Source organism: Macaca nemestrina, chromosome 7 (assembly GCF_043159975.1).
Source record: "Macaca nemestrina isolate mMacNem1 chromosome 7, mMacNem.hap1, whole genome shotgun sequence".
NCBI classification, from domain to species: Eukaryota; Metazoa; Chordata; class Mammalia; order Primates; family Cercopithecidae; genus Macaca; species Macaca nemestrina.
The window spans coordinates 48,160,517-48,181,129 of NC_092131.1; the positions used below are offsets into that span (position 1 = coordinate 48,160,517).

General features: G+C 40.6%; 1 protein-coding gene and 1 long non-coding RNA gene across 2 annotated transcripts in view; one reads left to right on the forward strand and one right to left on the reverse strand.

Annotated features, from left to right (window-relative positions):
• Window positions 1–232: 232 nt before the first annotated feature.
• On the reverse strand, window positions 233–1,558 carry LOC139364280 (uncharacterized). The gene is made up of 2 exons (XR_011625832.1): window positions 1,401–1,558; window positions 233–923 (listed from the first exon to the last, which is right to left on the reverse strand). It is a non-coding gene; the product is annotated as an uncharacterized lncRNA (long non-coding RNA).
• Window positions 1,548–20,613, forward strand: part of LOC105473641 (reticulon 1) — a 288,470-nt gene continuing 269,404 nt past the window's right edge. Inside the window, exon 1 of the mRNA XM_011727519.3 lies at window positions 1,548–2,086. Within this exon, the coding sequence (XP_011725821.2) occupies window positions 1,846–2,086 (241 nt within the window). The 5' untranslated portion in view covers window positions 1,548–1,845. The remainder of the gene's footprint in view (window positions 2,087–20,613) is intronic.

The window sequence follows — 20,613 nt, forward strand, 5'->3', positions numbered from 1 at the left end:
ATGATAAATTCCCATCTAGTATTTCTGAAGCTTTAGGGAATACTAAGTAATAGATTTGAAAAAAGCTTATAAGTGCCCTCTAATTACAAGGCAGGATTAAGCTCCACGGAAAGACAGCAGTGGAATAAGCTTTTCAACTTAACGGTTTCTTAAATACGCTCTTGTTTTCCCATGGAAAGATATTTAAAAATCTTTATGATTCATGATAACCAATTATTTTGTTGTTTTTGGAGGAGATTATTTTTATAGCTTTATTGAGGTATAACCGACAACACATTAAATTGTTCATATTTACAGTAAACAGTAAGTTTTGACATATGTATGCACCTGTGAAGCTATAACCACAATCTAGATAGTGAACATTTCCATCATGAGAGATAATTTTGAGTATATCAAAAATGTAAAATTTTGGTGACCATCAGATTTCCAGGATATCTGGCTTTAGGAAGCCATATTTATTGTTTAGTGAATGATTTTTCTCTAATTTATTGTCATCTGTTGAACATTAGTGCACTAGCAGAACAAAAGATTAGGCAGAATCTGGGCTTTTTCATTTTAGCATTATTGAGGAGCACCTGAATGGTCCTGAAGTTGGCCTTTGAATATACCAATGGACAGGTATGAAATCCTCAAGATAAGCATGGTGGCCTGGAGTCCCACAGTCTCACAGTGTGCTGTACCGTCTGCGCCCTCCTTTTCTAGAGAAGAAACAGTGGATAAACCTATTCCTTCACCCTGTGTGTTGTGGTGAATCTTAGTTTTTAAAGGCATATTATTTTATTATTATATAAACAACTGGGGAACCAATAAAACAAGACATTTGAAAAGATGGGTCTTCATATGGGCATAATACATGATAAGGCAAGTCACTTTCCTCCTCTGAGTTTGGGTTTATTTGCTATCTTCCATTTTATCGCAGTGAACTGTAAAGAAAAAGATGCAAGCTTATGGAATGTCCAACTTCTGAAATACAACAGACTGCAGAGACAACGTATGATTAGGATGGCCTTGGCTCAGTGTTTCTGAAAGGAAATGTACAGCTTTTGTCCTGCCTATTGATATCCTGTTTGCACTCAGGGCTGGTCAGGGTGAGATGTGTTAAGCTTTTTTTTGGAGGCCGTCCTGATAACTCATTCCTTTACTCCACTATTTTCAGGCCCATTCTGGAAACGCAGGATTTAACCTCGGGGTTGCAGCTTCCCTGGTCTCCATCTGCCATCAGAATCCATCTCCACCCCTTCCCCGCTCAGACCTGTGTCCCCTCCACAACTCATACTGCTCACTCTCAGAACTGTGGCCCTGAGTTCTCTAGTTTTTCCTCTTTGCCTCGGGACCCAGGACACCAGTCGGGGCTTAACTTTCTGAGTTGGGAAGGCGACGCTGCTGGTGGCTGCTTCTACCTGCTGGTTCTTCCTTTTTATTCCTCCCCAAACGAGAGGAAGATTCGAGTGGATTTGGCACATCCCCTAACCCGGGCCTGCCATTTGCAGGTTGGGGGCTGACGTGCCCAGGAGGACCCGGACCAAGCAGGCCATTTTCACCTGCGTAATAACAGGCTTGGGAGTAGCGAAGCGGCGGCGGCAGCAGCGACTGGAGTAGGAGGAGGAGCGCAGGCAGCGGCCGCGGCGGGGCCGGAGGAAGAGGAGGGGGGAGAAGGAGGAGCTGAAGCGGGAAGAACGGCAGGCAGCGGCTCGGCGGAGTTGCAGCAGAGGCGGCGGTGGCGCTGAGACACCGCAGCTTCCCCGAGCGCCGAGTCCCTCGGGGGACAGCAGCAGGGAGCGCCCGCGCAGCCACCGAGCCTCGGCCCAGCCAAGCCGCCGTCGCCGCGCCGGGGGACCGCCAGCCATGGCCGCGCCGCCGGATCCGCAGGACGAGCTGCTGCCGCTGGCCGGCCCCGGGTCCCAGTGGCTCAGGGACCGGGGGGAGGGGGAGGACGAAGCGGTGACGCCGAAAGGGGCCACGCCAGCGCCGCAGGCTGGGGAGCCCAGCCCGGGGTTGGGCGCCAGGGCCCGGGAAGCGGCGCCGCGGGAACCCGGCTCGGGCGCCGCCCGGCAGTCGCCCGTTGCCATGGAAACTGCATCCACAGGTAAGGCGGGCGCCGCTGCCCCTCAAATGGCGTCGGGGACCCGGGCCCCCCAGTCAGTCCCCTTCTGCGCGGCTCTGGGCACCTGCCTCGCGCTTTCTGCCTTGAGCGCCAACCCCACCCCCGCGTCGCCACGGGCGACTGGGAATATTCGCGGGCTGGTAGAAAACAACAATTTTATTTTTCCCAAAGGCTCAGAAGTAGTCAAGATGCTTTTGATCCTTTTATTTCATTATCATGATTATTTCCGCTTTAAAAATTGTTCTCATCGACAAACTGCAGCATTCTGACTGTTGGCGAGTCTGGGTACAAGTTTCTCCTTCCTGCCAGGGGGCTCCGAGCTGTAGGGCCCGTTTGACAGGTTGTGGGGATTTTGGGGGGCGTGTTTGCGCGCGGTGTGCGCGCCGGCTACAGGAGATGCTGACAACCTAGCGGCAGGCAGGCCCGCGACCCCTGGACCCGGCTCTGTCCAGGGCAGAGATGTGGCTGTAACTGCCCCTTACACTTGCCCTCCACCAATCGCCACCATACCCTACTCCCCCCACATCCCTTCACCTTTTCCCCCGCAGAAAACAAATCCCAGGGAGTTTGTCCCTAATTCGGAAGGCACAGCTTTGCAAGGGTGCTGTGGCTGCCCCGCCCAAAACCTGTATTTCGTCGCTGCCCGGATGGCCCCACCTTGCAGGGAGCGTTGAAACTTGGAAGTCCGAAATGCGGCGGACCTGGCTGTGGGTTGTAGGGCTTGGGTGGTGGTGAGTGGACGTAGCACAGTTTACCAGCAGTCTGACCCGCCCGCCCCGCCCCCCCGTCTCCCCCCAGGAAATTGCCCTGGGTTTGGCCTTTCTTCGCCTGACGCCCTATTCGAAGTTTGAGCGCGCCAGTGTCCAACGGGAGGCCAGGCCCCTGGCGCATCCTGGTCAAAGAATCCAGGAAGCGTGCTTTGAGGCTGCCGGCCTGGTTAACGCTGTTTCCAGAGAGAGAAAAGGGGATGCTGTGTGGTGCTCTTTCCTGAGAAAGCTTTGCTGTGGTGGAGTGGGAGCTGTGTAGTTTTGGCAATGTAGAGCTAGAAGGCCTGGGGTGGTGGGTGCTCCCAGAGGAGGGGAAGGGGAGTGTGACTGGTGTGTGTGCTCTTGGTGGTTGATTTAAAGAAACCCCTTTTCGTAAGCTTCTCTTAAGGGTTATGTGGAATGCCTAAGGTAATCGTAATTAACCGCCCTGGTACAAAAGATCTAAGCTGGGGAAAAGAGGTTTGGAGAATGCGTTGAATAAAATTTGTCAATATCCTGAAGGGAAGAGAAAAAGTGGAGACCCTATATAAGAAAAAAGAAAAAGAAAGAAAGAAAAGTACTCAAAAGCCCCAACGCCAAACGCCAGTGGTTGTATGTTATTATATCCCTGGGGGCGGGGGAGGATTTAAGTCTAAGAATGGCTGCGCAGTCTCTCCTTCAACTTCTGCATCCAAATGGAAACAAAACTCTTTATAATTGCAAAAGAAGATGGCAAATGATAATAGACAAAGGAAGGTAGTTTTTGTCTTTACCATTCTTTGCTGAGGCTAGACTGCTCATAGTTCAGAATCTTTATCCACTGTAATCAAAGTAAATCGTTTCTTTATGAAACATTACCCACCTCCTATTAATGCCACCAAGATTATGTGAACTAGAAAAGGGAAGCTAAGTGCCCCATGTTCAGTAACATATCCACAAAAGTTATTATATAGGAAATGCTTAGAATATATATTTGTGGGGTACAGTGTGATGTTTTGATATATGTCTGCATTGTCAAATGATTAGCTAATTAACAAATCCATCATCTCATGTACTTATTTTTTGTGGTAAAATCATTTAAAATTTACTTTTTAGCAATTTCAAAATGTATAGTGCATTGTTACAGAAAAGTGGCTGTAATAAGTAACAATGCATTTGGCATTTTTAGTATTATTATTATAGAAATACCTTGCTTTATTGAATGTGTTTAGGGTTTTCTATCCTAGGCAACAAATATAGTAATAAAATCAAACATGATACTACTACGTTTGGATAGGAGAAGAATGAAGAAAGATGGAAGGAACACATTTTGCATATTTATATAGAAATTTTTTAGTTTATGATTATGGCTTGAAGGAATTTCTGATATAGTTGTTGATTGGTTAATGTCTTAAATCTCTGTTTCTTATTAAGTAGACTGGATGTGCTGCTATAAGAGACTCAAATGCCAGAAATGATATATAAATAAATAGCTAGATCTTAAAATTCCAGAGAAATCTTGTCCAACTTCCTGGTCTGTTATTTTGGCAGTTCTATTGCTATAAGCAAAGTTAGCAGGTCAGCCCTCAATTGTATCAGAGACGCCTATTAAGCACACTACTTTACACTGTATTTCTTAATTTACTTTTTTTTTGGGCTTATACACAGAAATTTATTTTCTCACAGTGCTAGAAGCTGAGAAATCTAAGATCAAGGTAGAAATGGTGTCTGGTGAAGGTCTGCTTCCTGGTCCATACACAGCTGTCTTTTCACTGTGTCCCCACGTGGCAGAAGAGTGCTTTTTTTTTTTTTAAAGAGTGATGTTTTTTGGGACTCAAACTAAGAACTAACTTAGACTTCGAGTGTGATGCACTGTAAACAGAGTTTGTTTCTTTTTCAGATGGAAATTTAAGACAGATATTGATGTTTTAAAAACTGTTTTTCTGAAAAACATCACCAATCATGCCATCTGGACAGATATTCTGTTATTTATTTTTATACATCGATGGTAATTAAAATTCTCCCAGGAACATTTCCAAAAATATTTCTCAGCAGTGTCCTGGAATGAATATATGTTTAAACATCATTAAAACTGCACCATAAAACGCCATCCGTCCTCTATTTTCAGGTATTCTCATTGCTTCTGTCCCTTTTGTGGCGTGGAAATAGTCTCAACAAAATAACACTGTCTTCTAAAATTACAACTTCATTTCTAAATTGATAATGGACATGTGAAATTATGTCCGTTGACAAGGGAACATTTAATACACTGTGGTAGCTACAACATGTTAGTGTTAATCATACAAGTACCATCATCTAATAACTTTATACAAAGAATGTTAAGAGCAACTGTTTTGTTTTTTCATGATCAGTTATTTTATTCCTGGAAACTATTCAAAAGGAGCATACAATAACAAAAGGAAAAAAGAATGGTCCTTTGTTTAAAGAAAGAATTTTAAATAGAACATTTGAACAAAATGAAATAGAAGTTAACTCATTGCATGCTTTGGAAATTAACTCATTGACTGCTTAATATATGGAAAGCAAAATCAAGAACATGATGGAGAATGGTCAGGAAAAATCAGTCCAATATGATTTGCTGCAGTGATATCAATTTATAGATAATTTGACTTAAATTTCAAGATAATTACAAAAAGCATTTTCCAATTTACTTTCCCATGGACCATATTGTTTATATGTCTGCATTTTTCAAATGCTAAATGTGATGCTGTATTGGAAAAACTATTCTTAGTCTATCATGATTTAAATAACTTTCAGAAGGTTTCATATACCCTGTGTTTATTCTATTTAATATAACAAATCTAAAGAACTATAACACATTGCTAGTCATCTTCTAAATTCCATTTGGAGGCTAGATTAACTGTCTTCACTTTTGGATGTGTTTGACAGATGTGTGGACATTTTTTATTTGGAGTCATTTCCAGGTAATCCCCTTCAGAAGGTATAAATTTCAATCTTCTTTCTTTTGAGAAAGCTACAGTTCTATTGAAATGGTAAGGAACATTACACTTTGCTATTACTATTTTTAAAGAAACATATAAGATGAATAAAAGAGTTTGGAAAACGAATGCAATTTATTTCTCTGGGCATATCCTCTAGATACAATCAATACCATTTCTGTAAGTAAGTACAATATATATTCTTTAATACAGGGAATTCAACTTAGGTTAAATTAAAATTTAGAGATGCTTACATACTTTAAAAATACATTGATAAATATTATAAAGGCTTTCAGCTTAACTTTCCCTTCATGAACTTACTGTTCCAACAAAACCACCCTGCTCATTACCTTGGTCGTAGGCTCTCCTCTCTCCTCTTTTTTACTTCCGATTCTGAAGGTTGAGAGAAGGGTTGTTGGTTATCTTGCCCATTTTATTGTCTATCCCTGGGAGCATGGATTACAGGGATTACAGAAAGCTTTTATTATCTTTTGTAAAGTGAGAAACCATTGCAGTTCAATTCAACTTAGTAGACATATTAAATGCCTCCTTTGTGTAAGGATCTGTGCTAAACACAGGTTGGTCATGGCTTCCTAAAACATGTGCACCTTTCTGATTCACAGTATTTACTTTAGCCAAATCGTTCCTTTCGTGTTATTTTTCATTTTCTTCATTCCCAAGTTATTGCTGGAAGCTTGACTAGAAGGGAATTATAATAATCTAACCCCATGGGCACAAGGGTATGAGTTAGTGTTCTGAGATCAACACAGGATAAGTAAATATGAGCACAGCTTGCTCAGACTGTGAAAGACAAAATCTGCCTTTTTGTCTAGCTGTGAAAAAGAAAATCTTTCTCTCCCTTTATTTCTATCATCTATCTCATTCTCTGCATCTTCAAAGAAATAACTGGCTAAATGTTACATCAAGATCTTTGGATAAGTTAGTTGTGATTTTATTCAACAATTAGATTATTTCAGTGGTGACTAAGGGAGTTTTGAAAACGATGCTGGAAAATTCAGAGAGCAGTGAAAATAAAAGACATTTCAAGAGACTAATATATCTATATAGGAATGCTGTGCACTAAAGTCATTATAAAGAACATGGTCCAAAAATGAAAGACAACCAGTTTTGTTTGGTTAAATAACATTTGAGGGCAAGGAGAACGGTGAGAAGAGTGCGAGCCAGAGAGGCCCACTGTTTGTGGAAGATGCTGTAGTATTAGGATATGAGAAAAGGGAGGGAAGAGCTTCTCAATTCTTATTTGAGCTCCCTAATTTAAAATGGACAGTGATTGTTAAGTTGGAAAATCGAAACATACAGAAAGAGATACCTGGATCCCAGGATAAGTAAACAGAAGGTAAAATCTTGTATTACTACTTTGATGAGATCAGTTCTTCACATCCAACTACTTTACATCTCATGGAATTGAATGAGTGTGCTGAGCAGCTTTAAATTCATTCCCAGTATCTTTGGAGAATAAGACTAGGGCTAGAAAAGCTGAATTTGATAAGTGATTTTCAAAAAGGGGAAAATGGTGGATTCTTAAAACTTATAAACCAGTATGTTTGACACTGATTGCTGGTAGAATCTAAGAATGTGTTATTATGCTAAATATTCATAGACCCTTAGAAAAGAATGAAAATGTTGTTCAGAAATTCCCTCTAGTTCACTAAAACATAATGCCTGTACAACATTATTTCCCTCTTTTTCAGATTTTGAATTACCAACACGCATGTAGCACTTCCTATTTCTAGGAACTTACAAAATGCTCAACTTACATAAAGATATAGAAAGCATGTTCTTTAATTTATAAACTGCACAAAATTTCAAAGGATAGCTGATATGCTACAGGGTAGCATTGCTATGAAAAAGAATCTTGATTTTAATGTTTATTCAAAAGCAACAAGATAAATCTGTTTATTAAAATTATTTTTGCCCCAATTTAAAAATTGGGGGAGGGTAGAAAATACATATACATGGTATTAAAATCTAAAAGGTGCAAAGGGGTAAGCAGAGAAAAGGAAGTCTTCACACCTTACCTTTCAACAGTCCATTGCTCCTCTCCAGAGGTAACCATTGTAATTAGTTTCAGCAAGAGAGCATTACTTATGATTATACTACTATTTATTGAACTCTTGCTATATGTCAGGCATTGTCTAAGCACTGAGGATTATAGTACAGAAAAGGACAGATAAAAGCCTTTCATCCATAAAATATACTTTTTTTCTTGGTAGGGGCAAGGAGAGAGTAAGGAAGGGCAACAGAGACCAGAACATCTATATCAAGGGATGATAAGTATTATGAAAAAGGTCAAAACAGAGTAATGGGAATGAGAGGGTTAGTCAAAGAAGACCTCTTTGATAAGGTATCTTTAAAGCAGAGACTTGAAGAAAGTGACAGAACAGTCATGCAGATGTCTGAGAGAAGAACATTTTGGGCAGAGGGAATATCCGTTGCAAAGGTCCTGGGTGGGAGTGTGCCTAGCACATTCAAGGAACCACAGGAAGAGCCATGAGGTGGAGTAAGCAAGGGAAGAATGATAGAGGATGAGCAAAGGGTCAGAGGTAGAGTGGAATGGATAGATTAGGTCCTGTAGGCCCTTATAACAGCTTTGAATATTACTCTGAGTGTGATGAGAGCCACAGGAATGGGAGAGGTGTTAAATAGAGAAGGAACATATTTAGAGTTCAGTTTTAAGTTTAATGACTCACTCTAGTCTCTTTATTGAGAATCTAACATGGGGGTGGTGGTGGTTGGTGTGGAGCAAGAATGACCTACTAGTAGGCCATTGCAATAATCTGAGAAAGAAATCATGGTGGCTTGCACCAGAGTAACAGCATTGGAAGAGGTGAAAAGTGGTTGGATTCTAGATATATTCTGAATGTATATAATGTGTTAGAAAGAACACAAGGGATGTGCCGTGATTTTTGGCCTGAGTAAACACAAGAATGGACTTGTTATTAGCTGGGGTTGAGAAGACTTTAGGAAGAGCAAGTTTTAGGGAAAAACCAGGAGTTTGGTTTTACAAATGTTAATTTTTGAATGTCTGTTTGATGTCCAAGTGGAGACGTCAAGTAAGCAGTGTAGAGTGGGGCTGGGGAGTGATCTGACCTGCACGTATACATTGGGAGTTGTTTGTATAGAGATGAGATCACCAAGGGAGTGAGTGTTGACAGTGACGAGGTCAAGGAGTCCTGGGTCACTCAAATATTCAGAGGTCTTTCAAAGAAAACTGAGTAAAAGTGGGCAATGAAGTAGGAAAACTGAAAGAGACTCCAGAAGAAAAGATCGTTGGAGGAGTCCAGAAGAAAGGTGAAAATAGGAGTGAAACAGTCACCTGTGTGATTTATGACATCACAATGAACCATGACAGATCCTGGGAGTTACAGTAAACCAGACGCTAATGGATATCTTTAGGAAGGGACATAATGGCCTAGGATTCTGCCTAGGGGCTTTTAGAGGGAAACAGTGGCCTGTAACATTATAGATGTAAAATCTTGACTATAAGTTCTGAAATTTCTCTTTAATATGTATAGAACGTAGGAGATGCAACTTAAAATAGTTCATGGTGGGGGTTGGGAATTTTGAGGATTGTAATTAGCTAAATATGAGCTAGTGGTATGGTGAAAGTACTAAAATATCTTACATAATTTCAGGTAGTATTAATAGAAAGTCTCAGGTGCACATTATACGAGGTAATAGCTCCCCTATATTCTATTCTAGTCAGGCCAAATTTGGAGTCTCATACTAAAGGTTAGGTGCTATGCTTTGAGAGACATTGACGAGCTATAATACAGTGAGAGCAGGGCAATTGGGAGGCTTTTGGAAAACATGACGTTTGAGAGATAGTTAAAGAAATTAAGAATTTTTATCCAAAAGAAAAGAATGGAGATCTGAATGTTAAATACTAGAAGAACTTTCACGAAGCAAAGGAAGAAGACTTGACCCGGCTGATTTCACAGAGCAAAATTAGAACTAGTGATTTGGAGAACTAGATTTCTTCTGAATGAAAGAAAATATTCTAATAATTAGAACTTATCAGAAAAGAGAGATTCTCTCCCAGTTAATGACATTCAAGCAAAAGCCAGGTTGCTGTTTTAATGGGGGAAATGCAGAAAGAAAGTCATTGGTTACACTAAGATGTTTATATCTTCCTAAAAGACAATTCCTAACTTGACATTGTTATTGTTACATTATTACTTGTATTAGTCCATTTTCACACTGCTGATAAAGAGATAACCCAAGAGTGGGCAATTTACAAAGAAAAAGGTTCAGTGGACTTACAGTTCCATATGGTTGGAGAGGCCTCATAATCATGGCAGAAGGCAAGGAGGAGCAAGTCATGTCTTACGTGGATGGCAGTAGGCAAAGAGATTGGGCAGGGAAAATCCCCCTTATAATACCATCAGATCTTGTGAGACTTATTCACTATCATGAGTATAGCACGGGAAAGACCTGCGCCATGATTCAATTACATCCCGCCAGGTTCCTCCCACAACACGTGGGAATTCAAGATGAGATTTGGGTGCGGACACAGCCAAACCATATCATTCTGCCACTGGCCCTTCCCAAATCTCATGTCCTTACATTTCAAAACCAATCATGCCTTCCCAACAGTCCCTCAAAGTCTTAACTCGTTTCAGTATTAACTCAAAATTTTATAGTCCAATGTCTCATCTGAGACAAGGCAAATCTCTTCTGCCTATAAGCCTGTAAAATCAAAAATAACTTAGTTGTTTAGATACAATGGGGGTACAGGTATTGGGTAATATAACCATTTTAAATGGGAGAAATTGGCCAAAACAAAGGGGCTACAGTCCCCATGCATGTCTGAAATCCAGCAGGGCAGTCAAATCTTAAAGCTTCAAAATGATCTCCTTTGACTCTGTGTCTCACTGATGCAGGAAGTGGGTTCCCATGGTCTTGGGTATCCAGGTCACACTGATGCAGGAGGTGGGTTCCCATGGTCTTGGGAAGCTCTGCCCCTGTGGCTTTTCAGGGTACAGACTCCCTCCTGGCTCCTTTCATAGGCTGGCATTGAGTGTCTGTGGCTTTTCCAGGCACATGGTGCAAGCTGTCAGTGGATCTGCTATTCTGGGGTCTGGAGGACAGTGGCCCTCTTCTCACAGTTCTACTATGTGGTACCCCAGTAGGGAGCCTGTGTGGGGGTCTGACCCTACATTTCTCTTTTGCACTTCCCTAGTAGAGGTTCTCCCTGAGAGCTTCATCCCTGCAGCAAACTTCTGCCTGGACATCCAGGTACTTGCATACATCCTCTGAAATCTAGGCAGAGGTTCCCAAACCTCAATTCTTGATTTCTGTGAACTTGAAGGCTCAGTACCACATGGAAGCTGCCAAGGCTTGGGGCTTGCACCCTCTGAAGCCACAGCTTCAGCTTGTTGGCCCCTTTCAGCCATGGCTGGAGTGGCTAAGAAGCAGGGCACCAAGTCCCTAGGCTGCACATAGCACGGGACCCTGGACTCACCTGGGAAATCATTTTCTCCTAGGCCTTGGGGCCTGTGATGGGAGGGGCTACTGTGAAGACCTCTGACATGCCCTGGAGACATTTTCCCCATTGTCTTGGGGATTCACATTTGGCTCCTCGTTACTTATGCAAATCTCTGCTTCTGACTTGAATTTGTCCTCAGAAAATGGGGTTTTCTATCGCATTATATCAGGCTGCAAATTTTCCGAACTTTTATGCTCTGTTTCCCTTATAAAACTGATGGCTTTTCATAGCACCCTGGTCACATCTTGAATGCTTTGCTGCTTAGAAATTTATTCTGCTAGATACCCTAAATCATCTCCCTGAAGTTCGAAGTTCCACAAATCTCTAGGGCAAGGGCAAAATGTTGTCAATCTCTTTGCTAAAGCATAACAAGAGTTACCTTTGCTCCAGTTCCCAACAAGTTCCTCATTTCCATCTGAGACCACCTCATTCTGCACCTTATTGTCCATATTGCTATCAGGCTTTGGTCAAAGCCGTTTAACAAGTCTCCAGGAAGTTCCAAACTTTCCCACATTTTTCTGTCTTCTTCTGAGTCCCCCAAACTGTTCGAACCTCTGCCTGTTACCCACTTTCAAAGTTGCTTCCACATTTTCTGGTATCTTTTCAGCAGCACCCCACTCTACTGGTATCAATTTACTCTATTAGTCAGTTTTCACACTGCTGATAGACATACCCGAGACTGGGCAATTTACAAAAGAAAGAGGTTTAATGGACTTAACAGTTCCAAATGGCTGGAGAGGCCTCATGATCATGGTGGAAGGCAAGGAGGAGCAAGTCGTGTCTTACATGGATGGCAGTAGGCAAAGAGAGAGATTGGGCAGGGAAACTCCCCTTTATAATGCCATCAGATCTCATGAGACTTATTTGCTATCACAAGAACAGCACTGGAAAGACCTGCCCCATGATTCATTTACCTCCCACTGGGTCCCTCCCACAACACGTGGGAATTCAAGATGAGATTTGGGTGGGGACACAGTCAAGCCATATCATTATTTTAAAATTATTACATATTTCTCAAAAATGAACCACACACTAATGAAACTGGAAACTGTCCATCACAAAAACCATAGTTATCCCAAATTGACTACTTAAAATGTGCTTTTCACAGAATTGTGGCCTTTTAAAAATCCTCCTCTAGTTCTCCATTGTCAAGAAAACTCCGTAATGTGACATATTTGCTTCTTAAGAACTACATAATTTTTTCCAGTTTTGGATTATTAACATAAATATAAAATATGCTATCTGCAAGTATCTCTTTTATTCTTTTTGCTGAACTATCTTCTTCATTTTTTACTGAATCTAGTTTCATAAATATTCAACATATTCTAAAATGTTTTGGAAATTCATTAAATAATTTTGTAATGCTAAAAGCATCATAAGATCCTTTCCTTCTTTCTCTGCCTCACTATCTATATATTTATGGCAGATTATTCATTGGAAAACCATGTTTCCTGGGTTGCTTACTGAATTAAATTTTTAGCTGGAAGAATTCTCCATTCCAATTTCCACATCCAATCCCCAAATGCCTTTTCTAATTCATCTATTGCATGAGATTTTTTGTAAAATCAGTTATAGACCAAATTCTTGCTTTCTGAATTTCGAAAATTTGTTGAATGTCACATTCTCCAAAATTCCTAGAATTTTGTTTTATGCATAGCAAATATTTGGCTTTCTTTTTGTTTGTTTTTTTTTTTAACTACTCTTGAACAACAGAAAATTATATATATTTGAATGATTCCTGATCTAGTTGATAAGCAAAGGAATAGAAAACAATGTCATGTCTGCCTTCGGCATTAATTTTTCAACTCACTCTGAAAAAATCAGGGCTTCTCAAAATACGGCCTGTAAACTACCTGCTACAATATCACGTGGGGTGACCACAGACCTCATCCTAGGGAAACAAGCCTACCAGGTGCATATTAAAGCTATAAGAAGCACTGATTTATTGGCTTTCCTGCTCATGCTTGGCATTTTATAGGAGATGTGGGGAATAGAGGAGCATGAGCCATGTCCCCTTTCCCCGTTTCTTCCTGGGCTTATTACCATCCAGTTGGGAGATATGGCGGACTCCCACAAAGCAAAGATGAATAACTCAGGTCAGCATGCAGCTTGTTGCTTGGATGGATGGTAGAAACTATATGTGTGATAGGAATTTCGTGACTGTATGGGTTCCAATGTACCTGGTCTCTTGAAGAATGGATAGAATTGGAAGGGGGCAGAAGTGAGCAGAAAGGCAGTCTGAGTATGGGGATGATGATAAGGAAGTGAGCAATGATGAGCTCAGTTTCATAGCTCATCCAGATGAGGAGAAAGAAGATTCTGGGGGGCTTGATGGCTACACAGAACTCTAGTCTCCTTTTCTATGGATTCTGGGATCTTTGCAGGCTTATATGTAAGGGAAGTAATATCACAGAGCTATGTTAAGGAAGATTAGTCTGACAGTAGAACAGAAGATGAATTCAATGAGGATAATCCTAAAACCTGTGAGTTTTGCTGGAAGAAAGCCAACCCAGTAACATCAATTTCAGGGCCTTGAATAAGTCGCCATGGGAATAAAGAGGGAGGTATATGGGAAGAAAGATGAGAGGCTTCACAGGAACAGTCAACAGGACTTTGTGACTAACAGACATGATCTGGGGACGAGGGGAGGAATAAATCAAAAATGACTACAGTTTTGTGCCCTATGGCTGGGAGAAAGTTATGCTATAAAGGGTGGGAGGGGGAACTGGCTAGAGGAGTGAGGATAATGAATTCACTTTTAGTCATATGAGGCTTGAAATGATGACAAGCCATTTGAATGGAAATTTCTACTTGGCAACTGTAGATAAAGAAATGGATTTTGCAGGTGAAAACAGGATTGTTGATATGGATTTAGAAAATTAGAAGAGAAGCCATAGCGATTATGTAGTATGGAAAGGACAGAGGGCCAGAGACAGAGGAAATGCTCCTTGCCCCTCATTTTAAAAAGCTTAAAGCTTTAGCTTTAAGCTCCCTGAGCCTCAGATTCTATAGTAGGTATATATGGTATTAGATCCTGTGGAGTGCCTGGCAATCATATGGTAACTACAGGTACTCCTGTTATTATAGTATCACAGAAGCCAAGATGACATGGTACAGAATGAGTCCTGACTGAGAAATCAGATTTATCTAGCCTTGGCTTTGGTACCTAATATCATGTCAATGTGGGCAAGTCATATGACTGCTTTATGTATCAGTTTCTTCATATATGACATAACATGAACACAATACCATTCTGGCTATCTTACAGGGTTATATGAAGATAAAATGAGATAACGTAAGAAGATGTATGGAAATGGCAAATAACTCTGTATCTGTAAGGTACTATTAATAGGAAGCCTGGTCAGCAGTGTCAGATGCTGAAGAGAATGAAGATTGAGAAAGAACCTCAGCCTTAGATGTTTTACTATAAAATGCTTGCTGTGTCCAGCTGGACCTCAGCCAAATAGCAATGGGGAAGGACAGTAGAGCCAGGAAGGATGGGGGTGGAGATAAGTCAGTTTTGGTAATCCACATGGGAAGATATTTTGGAGGAGGGCAGTAGGAGTGGTGATCTGCTGCATTTCCCATGTCCTGATGAATGATCTGTGAGTACAGGGCTGAGGTGTGCCCATGGGTACCAGCCGGAATGAGGGAGGACAGCAGATGGAATCTATTCTGATTCTCCTGTTCAGTGGAAGGGCAATAAGCCTAGGAAGCTGTCCCAGGTATGTGTGGGAGTTGGTCTGGAAGAGGCTGCTTCTCTTACTAGAGAAGGCAACACAGTGAAAGCTAGCTCCTGCTACGCCCAAGTACAGGGCTAAATCAACTGGCCCTGTGGGCTTGTGAGAATCTGCAGGCTAGTCTTATAACTCAGTAGATTAATGTCTTACATAAAAGCATGATTGCTCTAGAAAGATGGGGTCTGTATCCCTTCTGCTAAATACAGCTAAAAATCCTGGACATTTCATGTGAAATAAATAGAAAGGGTCTCTGAAACGTGAATGAAGAGAAGAAGGCAGACTTACTAGAGACCATGGGACCTGTGGAAGGACACAGCAGTAGGTTCTCGGGGTTTTCTGTTTTCATCCTATATCTCAGGCTGGATACTGGAGAAGCCAGCAAGCAGAAAATGCCAATGGGCACAGACAAAAAATACCCACAAAAAAATGGGTGTTTCTAGTGAAAGGATCAGAAAAGGGCAACCTAGCAGGATAGAAAACTTTTAGACAATAATCACTGTATCGAGCCAAACACCATGAAATAAACTGAGGTCCCACCTCCATGCCCACCGCAGAAGCTAAGTAGGGAGATTTGCCTGCCAGCTAATATGGTGTTAGAGGAAGCCTAGAGGAGAGTCAGGAGTTTCACCACTGCTCAATGATGAGACTGAGTGGAAAACGTGGACTTCTATTTAAGTAAGATACATAGTCTCAAGATATAATACCAAAAATGTCCAGGTTTTAATGGAAAATTACAAGAACCAGTAGGATATGAACTTGAATGACAAAAGACAATCGACACCAAATTAACACAGATGGTAGAATTATCTGAGAAGGATTTTAATGTAGCCATCACAAAAATTATTCAACAATTACAAACACACTTGAAATAAATAATAAAATAGAGAGTCCCCAGCAGAGAAATAGAAAGTCCCAGCAAAGAAATAGAAAGTCTCACCAAAGAAGTAAAAGCTATGAAGAACTAAATTGGAATTTTAGAACTAAGATATACAGTAATCGAGGTAATTTTTATAAAAGCCTCAGTAGATGGGCTTAACAGCAGAGTGAAGAGGAAAGAAGAAAGTGTTAGTGAATTTGAAGAGAAACAATAGAAATGACCAATCTCAACAACAGAAAGAAAACAGAGAGAAAATAAAAGGGGATAAATAATAAAATCCCTGTTCTCTGCAGCACAGGAATGTTTATAGGACGTGTTCCCCTTTTCAGATGTTCATTGAGTATTCATATTAATAAGGTACAGTGAAAACAGACTGACCAGGTGTATTGCCTCATGTTTGCTAAATGCATAAAATCTAAGCTATGTTGGTCCAGATGTGGGCTTCAGGGAAAATAACCATATAGTGCTACTTTTAGTTGTTGAGATGTTTTCCACATTTACAGTACTTACTGATTTCCGATCTGTACTTATATGCACACATAAGCTAAGTTACTTATGAAACGAGCATTTCTATAGGACTTACAATGTGTTCTGGGCTCTTTACATTTAATCCTATCCTTAATCTCAATGAAGTAGGTATGATTATTTACCCCATTTTACAAGTAAGCAAACTGAGATAGAGAGATATTGAGTGACCTGCCTATGATCATATAACTAGTAAGTGACAGCACCCAGATTTGATGAACCTTGGCAGTCTGGATCTAGGGTTCATGCTCTTAATTACCTCACTCTGTTGCCTGTTTTAGGCTTTTCTTGTGCAGCATCTATTTTTTTTTTTTTTTTTTTTGAGACAGAGTCTTGCTCTGTCACCCAGGCTGGAGTGCAGTGGCACACATCTTGGCTCATTGCAACCTCCACCTCCTGGGTTCAAGCGATTCTCATGCCTCAGCCTCCCGAGTAGCTGGGATTACAGGCAGGTGCCACCACACCCAGCTAATTTTTGTATTTTTTGTAGAGATGGGGTTTCACCATGTTGCCTAGGATGGTCTTGATCTCCTGACCTTGTGATCTGCCTGCCTTGACTTCCCAAAGTGCTAGGATTACAAGTGTGAGCCACTGTGCCCAGCCGCAGCATCTATTTTATGATCTGTGCAGTAAAAGTTGCATATTAAATAAGGAATTAGCTTGCATGAAAATCTATCTGAACTACAGTGAGCATAAATTTGAATGGGAAAGACAGTGGTTAAAACTTGGGTTGACAGAACTTGAGAATCTTTAAGAACCTCAGCCAAAAGCAACAATTAATTGCATTTAAAAAGTAAAAGTTTTACTGGGTGCTGTGGCTCACACCTGTAATCCCAGCACTTTGGGAGGCTGAGGTGTGCGGATCACCTGAGGTCAAGAGTTCAAGATCAGCCAGTGTAGTGAAACCTCATCTCTACTGAAAATACAAAAATTAGCCAGAGGTGGTGGTTCATGCCTGTAGTCTGAAGCAGGAGAATGGCTTGAACCCGGGAGGTGGAGATTGCAGTGAGCCGAGATTGTGCCACTGCGCTCCAGCCTGGGCAACAGAGCTAGACTCCGTCTCAAAAAAAAAAAAAAAAAAAAAAAAAAAGGAAAAGTTTAATAGGGATAATTGCAAAACCCTGCAATAGCATCCCCAAACTAACTGCATGGATAGACTGGGAGGGCCATGCATGGTGGAACTGCAACATAAATAGAGAAAAAACAGGGATTTTTAGTTAACTTTAAGTTCACTTTAAGTCAGTAGAGTGAAGCAGCTGTCCCTGACGTGATAAATGTTAGTCTCGTTAACTCGAGATGCCCAGAACAAGTAGGAGAGAGCTGCAAATACTTGTTTCAACCCTCAAGATGGGAGGGTTGGAACACGTGCAGGTCTGGGCAGAGTTCTGGGTGCACTGAATGATGGGGTAGAAGTCATAGTAGAAACCTTGACTATGGTTGAAAGAGCTGAGGGTTTACAGACTGCTTGAAAGAAGATAGGATGGGTTATGACAGCTGTCTAAAAATACATGAAGGGTTGTCAAGTGGCATAGATTCTGGGCATGTTTATGTGACTCTGGCAGATGGAGCTGTGGTCAGTCAGAAGTTACAGGGAAGGAGTTAGAGCCTAGTATTCATCAGAGCTATCAAAATAGCCTAGACTGCCTCATATGGTAGTGAGTTTTTTGTTACTGGAGATGTGTAGCAGAGTTGGGTTGATCATGTCTGTGACAGAGGGGTTATAATAGAAAAGATACATTAGATTAATAATTTAAAAAGTCTTTTCATGATCACAGACCCCCACTGGAAAATCTGTACAAACACCCACAAATTCTGGAATTTTTCAGAGGCTTTTTATGGATGGGGAAATGAAATAACTTTCTAACTCTTAAATCAATGATTCCAGATACTCTCATAGAGATCAGTGTTTACACAGGGGCAATAGTTTTATCGTTCAATAAAATCTCAATCATCCATTTTTTTATTCAACAAGTATTTATTGAGCATTTACTATATATATATGTCCACAGACACAAAATGTGCAGTCGGGTAGATGACACAAATACATAATAAGAATATATAGATAAATTCAGTAAAATAACAATATGGTCAGACTATGAGGAATAGCAGTCTAAATCAGGCAAAAGGTCTGCATTCCATAAATTTTGATGTATTAATTTCAAGAATATACTCTAGCAGAATTTGTGGCTCTCAGAGGATTACTATGGAGAACTGAGAGAAAGAGAGAGGATTTGGAGATTCCATACTGGATTCCAGTCATGGCTCTACGAGTAAACAGTAGCTAATCTCAGCCTCTGAGAAGGGCTTAATGATGGGTCTATGTGAATATTCATTGCCCAGGTAAGTGATGTATCATCATTCACTGAGTCTGTGTACACTTCAGTCACTGCCAAAGTTTTTGGAACCAAATGTTGTTTTAAGTAGATTAGACAACAGTCTTTTACCATTATTATTAGGAAATGTTTGGGGTGGGACTAGGAGAAGATGTTAATTCTCCCTCTAAAAACATCAGCCATCTAATGCCACCCTCAATAAATATGTGTTCTTTAATGTGGACGATCATTTTTTCTCAATTTTATGTAAAGTATGCATATGATGTTTTTTAAAATCTGCTCTACTTTTATTTATGTATGAACATACCATCAAAGTAAAATCAGAGTGCTTCTCATGCAAATGCAGCTTCAAAATAAGTCAACTGACTTCTATAACTAGATTGTAGCCCCTATGTGCCATTATATGTAGAAAATTTGGAGTTGCCACTACTTACTATACTATCAATTTGTTTAGCAAACCTTTTATTATAGATAATACAAGAGTGAATTACAACCCATTATGTTTGAATCACCAGAATTGAACTTCTGTGAGTTTCTTTTAAATTGAATCCATGGTGTTAGAGAACTGTTCCTATTTTACCAAAAGTCTGGAAAGAGCAAATGCCTAATATTGCTTTCTAGAAATTGTACAATATTTTAAAACCGAGCAGTTTCTGTTTACAGTTTGGATGTTTGCATATCAATTCTCAGAAATAAGAATTGCTTCATTCTTTTTTTTTTTTTTCTGAGACGGAGTCTTGCTCTGTTGCCAGGCTGGAGTGCAGTGGCGTGATCTTGGCTCACTGCAATCTCCACCTCCCAGGTTCAAGCGATTCCCTTGCCTCAGCATCCCGAATAGCTGGGACTATAGGCACGTGCCACCACACCCAGCTAATTTTTGTATTTAGTAGAGGCGGTGTTTCACCGTGTTGGCCAGGATGGTCTCGATATCTTGACCTTGTGATCCGCCTGCCTTGGCCTCCCAAAGTGCTGGGATTACAGGCATGAGCCACCGCACCTGGCCAAATTGGTTTATTCTTATAAATAACATTAAGGAACAACAACAACAACAAAATCATATTTTAAAGAAGTACAGAAGTAATATACTTTCTAGGGAAATAAGCCCCAGACAACCCCTGTTTTGAAAGTAAATGTGCTGTCAAGGCTCTTTGTGTTGCTATTATTTTTTAATTATACTAATCTGCTCTGTGCTTATTTAACCCCTATGTGGTATAGTAACTCCCGGGAACATGGGTTTCTAAGAGGAGTCTTTAACAATCTGTTAAAATGAAATTCTCTGCCATTCTATCAGACAGGAGACATCAAGGTCAACCTTTAAGTGTATTATTTAACACATAATGATTATGTTTCCTAACAGTAATGATTGTGTTTCCACTGTGATCATTTGTGTGACAATGTCACACAACGTTTATTGAAAGATATTGAATGATATGCTCCATGTATTATCACATCAATATGAATCTTTTGAAGCATTATTTTCTGTTGAGAAAAGGGAAAGTTGGTACATAGGTTGATCACAACAGCCTGGAGATTTTTTGTTTTTATTTTTTCTACGAATGACCCTGCACTGCAGGGGAAAACAATCAGTAGACAACTGTGTATAATAAAACTGAAAATTCAGTCAAGTTTCTTAGTGAAATAGAAATGCTCAACTCCACAGCCTCATTTTAAAATTGTAAAAACAGTGATAAAAGAAACTTTTGCAAGAGAAAAAAACCTACCCATGATCCCACCCGCTTTGCACATTCTCAGTGCCCATGTGATGGTTTGAGGATTCAGTGGGCTTCTTTGAAGTGCTTGGAACAGTGTTTGAGACATAGTAAGGACTGTATAAATATTT